Source organism: Pagrus pagrus, assembly GCF_965226575.1.
Source record: "Pagrus pagrus genome assembly, chromosome: 16".
Lineage (NCBI taxonomy): Eukaryota > Metazoa > Chordata > Actinopteri > Spariformes > Sparidae > Pagrus > Pagrus pagrus.
The window spans coordinates 20173440-20183622 of record NC_140200.1 but is presented as its reverse complement, the minus strand read 5'-3'; the positions used below and the strand labels follow the sequence as shown (position 1 = coordinate 20183622).

The 10183-nt window shown below is 38.6% G+C and overlaps 1 protein-coding gene across 2 annotated transcripts; it reads right to left on the bottom strand.

Annotated features, from left to right (window-relative positions):
* Positions 1 to 256: 256 nt before the first annotated feature.
* On the bottom strand, positions 257 to 9262 carry vgll2a (vestigial-like family member 2a). Of its 2 annotated transcripts, none has more exons than XM_084378024.1 (4): positions 9056 to 9262; positions 7218 to 7455; positions 4609 to 5100; positions 257 to 2397 (listed from the first exon to the last, which is right to left on the bottom strand). In XM_084378024.1, the coding sequence occupies exons 1-4, from the start codon at positions 9131 to 9133 to the stop codon at positions 2354 to 2356; spliced, it is 852 nt and encodes a 283-aa protein (XP_084234150.1). In that variant the 5' UTR covers positions 9134 to 9262; the 3' UTR covers positions 257 to 2353. The 2 variants fall into 2 exon arrangements, with proteins under 2 accessions (XP_084234150.1, XP_084234149.1); XM_084378023.1 differs by having other exon boundaries at positions 257 to 2181.
* Positions 9263 to 10183: the final 921 nt, after the last annotated feature.

The following is a 10183-nucleotide window of genomic DNA, read 5'->3' as shown; positions in this document are numbered from 1 at the left end:
CTCTCTCTTTCTCCCAGCAGCCACTGGTGTGAAGTTTACATTTCTTTTGTTGACACAATCATGAAGATGTTTTTAAATCTCTGCTTTTGCCATAAAATAATGTTTGATAAATGTCCAGAACAAAGAGGTTAACACAGTGCAGTCCACGGTAGGTTCAATACCCAATTTGGCTCATAAAACAGATTTATATTGAAGAGAAGTTACAACATGTGTTGTGTATGACTGTGTACGACAATAAAAACTTGAAACATTGAAACACAGGAAATATATGTTCTTCTGCTGCACTGTCAACTTTACATTTAAAAAAAAAATTCCAATCAAATACAAATTTCTTAACGCCTGAGGTCATCTCTATTTTATACACAGCAGATATTTGTGACGTCAACTATTTTTTATAATTTAATGACTCATGAATACAACCAAAATAAGCAGGTGTCACAATTTTACATTTCTGTAATTTACAGGTCAAAAGACATCTGGACATCTAGATTATAACTGGGCTAAACGTGGTTTATTTGGACAGATCAACTGTTTGAAAAACATGAAAATTGGGCTGCAACTAAATTTTTTTTTTTTTAATATTGATTATTTCACTGTTAAAAAAGAAAAAGAAAATGTAATAAATTCTGAAGTTGACCGCAAATCTTGAGCAGCAAGTACTTGGTGCCTGATAAATAACTTTAATTGTGAACTGATAATCAAAATTATTGTCGAAGTAATTATTTTAATTCATGTAACCTAAATGTGGAGAAAAAAAAAATTAGAACCAAATAATCCAAGATTTAGTCATCAAGATGTTATTTGACTTGCAAATTACCACATTCATGATTACATCCTAATAACTAACTCCAATTCCCTCCTAAAAACCATTGGGATGCTGCTTAAGACGCACAAAAAACCCATAATGTGATAATTTGCTTATCCTTTTTCTGAATTTGATGCCAGCTACATGTTTCACACCAGTTGGGACAAGAGCAACAGAAACCTGGAGAAGTTGTTGAATGATTGCATTCTGTTTTTATTAGAGCCGACCGGTATATCAGCTGGCCAGTGTTATCAGTATCGGCATATACAGTATGTCCAACATGAAAACTTTTTTTTTAAATATTATAATGCAGAAAAAGATACTTGGTGTAATTTATGATAATTACATTTCCATTGTTTATTGATTCAGTGCAGTGATGTCATTTTAGATGATTAAGTTTAAGTGTTCTATCGGAGTTATTTACTCTTTAATGTCAGTCCTGGCATCTGACCCAAAAACTGGATATATAGATCAGGCTCTAGTTTTTATTTATACTTTACACAGTGTCCCAACTTTTTTGGAATCAGGGTTGCACATATAAATAGTATTTGAATGTTTTACAAATTGCCATGGTAGGCTGTGAACTTGTGTGCAAGATATTAGTATACTCAACTGTACTAACAGGAGGAGAAGCAGTGCATGCCCCAATAGATGCCAGTCAAACTGTGACTTTACCACTGCCAATTAACCTCTCAAAGAGAATAACAAAGGTTTAATAATTATTTTTGCTTTATTGAACAATAGTGTCGACAACTGCACACTCGTAAATCAAGAGGAATAATTATGCGTGCAATAATATGGAATTGGGACGTAGCTGAAGTAGTTTGTGACTGTTACTTGAAGCATTTTGTAAAATTATTACTTAAATATCTTTTGTTTCCAGTTGAAAACCATCCCAAACTGTTTATTTTAACTTTTAATGTGCCATAAAATACTGACAGTGTTTTCTCAGTTGACATTGAACCAATTGTCCATGTAAACCAAAGTGTTTGGACTCCTCCCGCCTGTTGTGCGGCCTCCTCAACACCAACATGGCCTTTCCTCCAGCCATAACACTCCCAGTGTCTGTAGCCCAGTTGTCCCAGTGAGGCAAGTCCTGCCAAGTCCTTCAAGCGCTTGTCTTTGGAGTTTGACAACACATGTGTCTCTGTCCGTCTGTCCCCAGACTTTTTCCAGTTTAGGAATGTTGTCCCTGCCTGTTACAGAAGCACAAAGAGTCTTGTCTTTTGTCCACATCCGTCAAGATCAGATTTTCTCTCTGCTCCGCGAGTCCACTCTTTGTTTCCACGCTCACTTTGTATCCACTGTTGGCGTTCAGCTCAGCAGGGCTGTGCTGCTGCTGCTGCTGCTGCTGCACAGTCCGCCGTAACAACGAGCTGCAAGTAGACCAGAAGCCGTTACAGCACAATACTGCCATCAGACTGATTTTCAGTTTTTCTGTCAGTCGTCCCATAACAGCAGCAGAGCAACAGAGGAGAGCAGGGGTGGAGGAAAGAGGCTACAGCTGAAGTAGGAGGTGAAGGAGGAGGGGGAGAGTCTCAGCAGTCTCTAAAACCAGTACAAATCCTTGCTCTTATCCTGTGCCTGCAGACCTGAGAGAGGAGGAAAGACAGGAGGAAAAGAAAAGAAAAGGCAGTGGAAGAAGAGAAAAGCAAGAAAAGGGGAGATTAGAAAAAGAAGTGCAAATGTCTTGTTTATAAAAGCAGGAGGAACTGCCCGAGGCAGAGAAGGGATGAAAGCAGGACAGCAGAAAAGGAAGCTGACAGCTGGTGTTAAGGTGCTGATTGACAGTCAGTTTGTTTCTTCAGACCACTTGTCGTAAGTTGATCTGAGGCAGGGGAAAAAAAACATTTAAATCTGGTTTCATGCTTTCAAGGTTTTACTTGGTCATGCTGAATGTTCTTAATGCTGCTTTTATTTAATCAGATAATAAGATAAATCATTAGTAGTCTGAATGGTTGTGAAGTTCAGCCTCAGCCCATAATAAAATCAATTAATCATAAATAACCAGGTGCCTACATTAGCTACAATCAAGGCTGTGTACGACACCTGGCATTAAACGGGTCCCGGGCTAAATTATGAAATACCGTAGCATTGATCCTCTTTAAATGTGCCTTTTGGTGATATCTTATCCGTCTCGTTTTGCAGAACAAATAAAACATGAAAATAATTCTTCGTTTGAGTCCCTTCTGAAAGCAATTATGTCAAATATTTGCTTGAAACTCCTACTTAAATGCGAGAATTTGCTGCTTTTCTCTCTTCTGTTATATCAGTGGATCATGGTGTTTTGACTGTTGATAGAAAAATTTAGCAATCTGAAAAGATGGGGAAAACGATTTTATAGACAAAACAAATGATTGATTAATTGTGAAAATAATACTGTAGTATTGATAAGCTCTGACATCAACAGTTCTTTTATTGGTACTTTTTACCGTTTTGGTGTGATTTGTTATCACATTGTTTTTCCTCCACGGAGTGAAGTCAGCAGAGCACAGAGGCGGCGGTGGAGACAGTGAAGTGAACCAGGTGCTGATTTAAGGGATACTTTAGGTCTTTTGATGTGGGGTTGTATGAGGTACTTATCCCTAGTCGGTGTGTTACCTGCAGTAGATGACTGTCAGCTCTCCACTTGTGTGGAGAAGCAGTGTGTAGCACAGCAGGGCATTTTATTTTAGAGGTAGTTTAGCCACCTAAAATAAGTCCCACCTAAAAAGATGTATATCCGTTTAAGTGTATACTGGACGATTATTGTGGCCAAAATAATTCACAATAACGATATTATCACGATATATATTGAAGCTATTTTTTTTTTTAATTGCTCTCAGTCAAATTCATCTTACCTTTGTTTATTTTGTGTTTTGTCTGCTTTTTGTCCAATTAATAACATTCATTATACAAGTTGGTGAAGGTGAAGAGACAGTCTACAGTATGTAACCATAAATGTCTGTAAGTTCTAACCCGCTAGCTAGCTTACAGTTAACTGTTACTGCAGATTTTTCTGGTTCTTTTTCTGTTGTACAGCGGTCGGCAACCAGTGCAAAGGCTCATTACCGCCACCTACTATAACGAAACGTGAACATAAAGAGTCAGAAACGATTGAAGAAGCACTGGATTATCATCACAATATCAATATTTATTTTTTTGAATATCACGGTTCTTGTCAATACTGGTTATCGGCAACACCCCCAGTAGGAAGTGATACTTTAATCTGCTCTGTCCACAGTCTCTCATTCACCACCGCCGTATAATGCTAGCTTGGTGGTGGTACGCTTAAACGAAAGCTGCCTGTATGTAGTAACTGTTTAGCTTAGTTTGTCACACATGTATCTTAAACTTTTTGTACTCTTGTAACATTTGCTGCTGGCTGAGACAAACCAGCCCTCCTCCCTCTACCAGCGGTACCTGCAGTGAATCACCTGAGCTGACGGAGGAGGACTGATACTGACTGATGTTCGTCATTCTTTCTAAATATCACTCAGTATTTTGATGTCAGGAATATTATTTTATTTACACTTTAGGTCTGTTTCCACTGAGATATAATTAGTTTATAGTGATTTTGCTGTTGTAAATATTACTGTTGCTGCTTTATGAAACAATATAGTTAATGTAAAAACCTAGTGCCCTATTTTGAAATTTTAAAGGTGCACTATGTAGTTTTTGGGATGAAACTTTAATTAGAGAAATACTGCAGTACCCCCGTAAAGAAAGTAAGAAAAAAAAATCTCTTTATCCGTGTCCACACCAAAAGTAATGGGGTCTACTCTGGACCGAGACCCATCCTCCATCCAAGTTTCAAAACTGACCTGTGTCCATGTTGAGTCCGATCTCTGCTCCAGCTCCGGTGAATGCTCCGCTCCAGGTCGACCCCGTCCCCGACTCCCCCTTCCCACCCAGGTCACATGGCGAGGCGCTGGGCCCCGGTACCGAGCTGCCCGATGTCAGGCGGTGATGAGGCCTCACCGACGGCACCAGTAGAGAACCGTAGCGTGGGTCGAACGCCGTGCCGTACATCTCGTGAACCCCCGGACGTGGGTACGCTGAGCCCTGGGAGCCTATAGTGCCCCCTAGTGAGTAAGGGTGGTGGTGATGATGGTGGTGGTGATGGGAGGGGTGCCAGGCATCGGGGCTGGACTGGTGGAGGTGGCTGTGCAGGGAGGAGTACGGGTCCCCGGGGAAGGGGAGGTCTGTGTGGGGAGCTGACAGAGCGCTGCCCAGCGTGGAGGAGACGGGCGGCTGGTAGGAGCTGTTCCAGAAAGACGGAGGGAAACTTCTCTGGCTCATGGGGAATGATCCATCTGAGGAGAGACATCAGCAGGGTTATTTTATAAAGCTATCTCGTTTACTCTCCCTAAATAGTTATTAAGTAAACTTTAATTAAGTCATCTAGTTACAGTTTTATAAGTGACCTCTGAAATCATCGGACAAGAAGTTCCTTTGTTATTATTCCGAAGCTTTTAGCGATAAATTGTGTCCATAGTAACTTTATTTTTAAATGTGTCTTTTGGTTGTAACTTATCATTTATTTTGCAGAATGAATAAGATGATAATAAATTCTTCGTTTGAGTCACCTCTGAAAACAATCATGTTGAATATTTGTTTGTAACAGCTTCTTAAATGTGAGAACTTGCTGCTTTTGTCTCTTCAGTTATATGATTATATCCTGGTATTTTGACTGAGCAATTTCAAGACTAGGGAGAACTTTGACAGACTTTTCTCAAAGTATTTTGACATTTTATAGACTAAACAATTAATTGATTAATTGAGAAAATAATTAGCAGATTAGCAGAACTAAATAATGAAAATAAGCATTAGTTGCAACCCTAGAAATATTCAACTTTAGGAATTTAGAGATGTCGAGCAAAGAGGCAGCATCCTGTATATTCAAGATTTTAAAAACTTTATTGTCCATTAATGCAGACAATAACGGAAATTTGCCTTTGGCTTGTGCAAGGCTCATATCCCCATGCAATAATACTTTGTTGGTTTGAGAAAATGGGGCATTTGCTGCAAAATCGGGAAAAAAAATCCAGTAAACAACTGCAAACAACGTGTTTAAAAACTTAAAGTACTGCCTTTTTTGTTTTCTGATTGGATTTGTTGCATTACACAAAGGTGCAAGATGAGAGGAAATGAAATGAAAAGTCAGTTGTTAACTAAGAACAGATTAGATTTTGATTCACCTAAAGATTGTAAAAAGCCAATAAAGACATTAATCCCTCTGTATTAGTTTTTATCATCCATTTATATTCATATAAAAAGCTAAATTTGGACATGGAGATACCATTTTATTTCAGCATTCTGTTATTTCTGTAGCTGATTGAGACGCTGAAGAGAAATTCACTCGAGCAGCGTGAGAAGTCTGTGATAGATGTAATCACAAATGACACAATAAAAGAAAAATGAAAAAATAGAGAAATTCCTGAGAGCTACTTAAAATACTTAAAGACCTTTGACATGTTACTAAAAACATGCAACACTTGAGCATCAACATATTGTTATAATATGCAGTATTTGTTGTGCGTTATGTGCTACAACTCATGGTTTAACTTTATATTTCCTTCAAATGTAACAGCAGAGGGGAAACAAATTATCAACTGAGACTGAACAAGATACACTTCCTTACTTTTGGTGACATATAAATCAAATCAACAGACACTATAATTAAGAAAAACTGAGGCTAGTAAAATACAAGACACTGGAAAGTAGAGCAACATCAGTCGACCTCTACAGCAAAAATTATTTGTTTTTCAGATTTGTACGATCGACTAAAGTGAGTAAAGAAAACTATTACAGATTATTGCATTTGAAAAACTTGTTTGTTTGTTTTTTTTTTATCTTTGAATGATAATATTCAACCAAATGTTACCAGGTGGAAATCTATAAGAGACCAAAATGAGTTACTGAATCCTGGAAAATGATATTAGCTGCTAAATTGAACAACTGAAGGAACCAAAATTACATCGGCTTACAGCACAAACATACCAGAATATCCAAAAAGCATTCCAGCATCTCATGGGTTTCACTGAAGTCAAGGTTTTAGTGGACAGACAGCAAAGATTTTGTCGCTCAGATTTGTTGTCTGGACCAAAGAGTAAGTTAATTTAAACTATTACTGATTATTGCATTTGAAAAAATTCTCATTTTCTATCTGTTTTTTATCTTTGAATAACAACATTTGGTCAGATTTCACCGTGTGAAAATCTATGAGACACCAAGATGAAATACTTGTACCCCTGGAAATGATTTTGGCTGTTCAAACGCACAACTCAAGGAACCAAAATTACATCAAGTTACATCAAAAACATGCCAGAATATCCTAAAAGCATTTAAGCATTTCATCGGTTTCACTGGCTTCTCCTCACTAATACACACACACACACACACACACACACACACACACAATCATACACACCTCGTACAGCCTTGTGGCTGCTCGAGGCAGGGTATGCAGTCGTGTGGCTCAGTGCTCGGCTGAAGTGCTCGTCCACCACAGCGCTGATGTCTCCCTGGAAGTAGGTGAAGAGGACGCAGCGGGAGCTCAGGTACTCGGCTCCCGGCGGCAGCTCCTTGTCCTCCTCTTTGATCGCCGGGGGGCCGAGCCGACTGCCGCCGTCCTGGGGGTCTTGCATTTTGGAATACAAGGCCAGTTTCTAAGGACATACAGATTTATTAATGTGTGTAATGAAACTGTGCTAGATTTTAGATGTTTGAATAGATTTTTTCTTGATTTTAGATGCTATAAATGAATATGTGACACTTGACCTCTAATCCTCATAAAAATAAGCTTTTTAAAAGGTTCTTTTCTGGGTACAGCATGTGTGTAATAGCAAATAAATCCACATAAAACTTTATTCACAATCAGACTTAAATTATATATATACATGTTACGGCAAGACTGTTAACCCAAGGTTGTGGCTTTTATACATTCATTCATGTTCATATTGGAGTTTAAATGTGTGCCAATTACAACTGTATTATTCAAATATAATATTTTTACCTTCTTTACTCATTACTGCTGCACGCAATGACTGAAAAACCTTCAAACTTTTACTTTTTTAATTTACTTATAGTAAAAAAGTCCAAGATCATGGTGCAAAAACTATACATACATAAAAAGAAGTTACTTTCAGACACTGAGCAAGTTTTAAACAATAATATTATATGAGAAATGTATTAGATAAACCATGCAAAATAATGATTCTATTAAAGTCTTGCTAATGACCAGTGGAAATACATAAGATTTAAGCGTGGTGTGTAGTATGAGTAGACTGTGGCTGATCCAGAGTCTGTTCAGGTGACAAACGAAGTGGGTTTTGGCACTATGTGAAATATTCCTGGATGTTGACTGAGAGGTTTTAACAGAGAGAAAAAAGACCTTTAACGGGTTTAGAAATGCCTCACACTAACCTGCTGCGCTCCAACTGACATACATGTGCCATTCAGAAGAGACATTTTTATTATTTCTTAATTATTTGGCAACTAGTTTGACAATTACGCAGGAACATGTGGTATCAAGAGGCAAAACACGATGGGATATAACTGATTCTAATCCTTAATTATGGGTTTTACGCACAATAAGAAGGAAATGAGACGTTACGCTGTGTGTTAATTCTTGTATTCAGCTATTTATTACCGTAATCTGAGAGCCAAGTTCTAAAATTATATCATTCTCTTCATGACCCACGATATCTGTCAGCTTCTTGGGTTGTAATTGTTAAAGGAACAACAAAATACATATTTTCTTTTCCTTCTATTTTTGATTAACTAGGGAGACGGAAAAATAAATCTGTTCACGGTCCTGTAGCGGAAGTAGGAAGTAGTCATATTTGATTTTGATTGTATATAAATGCGATAAAAGTGACCCAAAGAAAGTTTTACATTCGCTTCATAGTTAAAGCTTCACGCACTGGAGGAGTTCCTCCACGCAGCGCGCACACGGAGTCCATGCCGTACGTCGCATGGTGTTTTAAAGGCTGATTCACAGCGTGTTTCACATAATTTTTAGGATATCAAGAGCTTTTAAAGGCTGTGAGAGTTAAGTGTTTTAAGTTTTCTAATCACATCATCCATAACTAATGCATGTATGTGCAATAATATGTGCGTAATCTCCAGTATTTGCGCGTAATGAAGTTTCCATCAGCGGTTCTGTGGAGTTTAAAAACCTACAAAATAAAAGTTTTCTGTACACTCACACAGAGGTGAAGTCAAGTAGTGCATCAGCTCGTTAAAACAGTTTAATGTGATCCGTACCTGGTGGTGATAGGGGCTGTAGGAGCTGAAATAAGGCTGAGGACCAAACACCTGGTACATCACATCCAGGCAGCTCATGGCGAAGAAATCACGGAGGAGAACCAAGAGTCATGTAGAGGGAGAGCGGCTCTGTGCAGGCGGAGAGGAAACATTAATCCCGGCAAGGGCGGTGGTGAAGGACAGGTGAGAGTCTCCCTGCTGCTCTGCGCTCTTAACGCACTGGACTGTGGCCTGGCGCACTGAGGAGAAGGGAACCCCCTCCACCCTCCTCCTCCCTTCACACACCCAGCCCAACGCCTCCCTCCCACCAATCAGAGGCCAGAGCTCCACCTCTGCCTTAATGGGCTTTTAATTACAGAACAGAAATCGTAACATTTATTCAGTTATTAACTACAGATATCTACTGGCAGCAGGGTTGCTTCAGTCGTCTAAAACATTTAAACATCCAACATATTTTATATTTTGGCTAATTTTACATGAATTCTTATTTCTGTACTTCACTGTGTGTGTTGTGCACCCTAGGAAAGCTATCATCAGCACATTTTTGTTCATATTTCAACAAAATAAATTTGAGGTTTCCATTTCCAGACCAAAATATTATATTATAATATTTTTCACGGGAAGTCGGACCATCTCCATCAGTGATCGTGGCGACAAAACAAGTATTTTAAGTCAAACCATGATTTTTTCTAACCCTAACACAGTGGTTTTGTGTCTAAACCTAACAGGAATATCAGCACAGCATTGCGGCGAAAAAGGAAAATAGAAAATTCAACTCAAACAAACGCAAAGTTGCAACATAAATTAACAGTAAGTTTTCACTTATCTGTGGCTTTGGAAAAACATACATTGCTAATATTTATTCTGGAGATTGAGTTGTATCTACTCACCCCCATGTCTAAAAAATGCCACCAAAGAGCCCTCTTGGATGCTTCTATGGTGGATAAAACATGATAAAGTGCCCTCTGGTGTGTCCTTCCACTGGAGGAAACGTGGTTAAGTGCCTTCTCTTAAATATAAATATATCACCACTTTCTGTGCGCTGTGACTCCACTTTTTCCAGTTTGTGATTTTGCTCCTCTGAAAATTCAGTCCTTTAATCAGTAAGTTGGGCCTTGTGTAGAGATT

Excerpts from the sequence above, each read along its gene's own strand:
- vgll2a (XM_084378023.1), bottom strand. The coding sequence starts at position 9,133 with ATGAGCTGCCTGGATGTGATGTACCAGGTGTTTGGTCCTCAGCCTTAT. Across the intron at positions 5,101-7,217 it reads CAGCCACAAGGCTGTACGAG|ATGGATCATTCCCCATGAGC; the intron begins GTGTGTATGATT and ends GTCTCTCCTCAG. Across the intron at positions 2,182-4,608 it reads CGGACTCAACATGGACACAG|CTCGTTGTTACGGCGGACTG; the intron begins GTCAGTTTTGAA and ends GTCTACTTGCAG.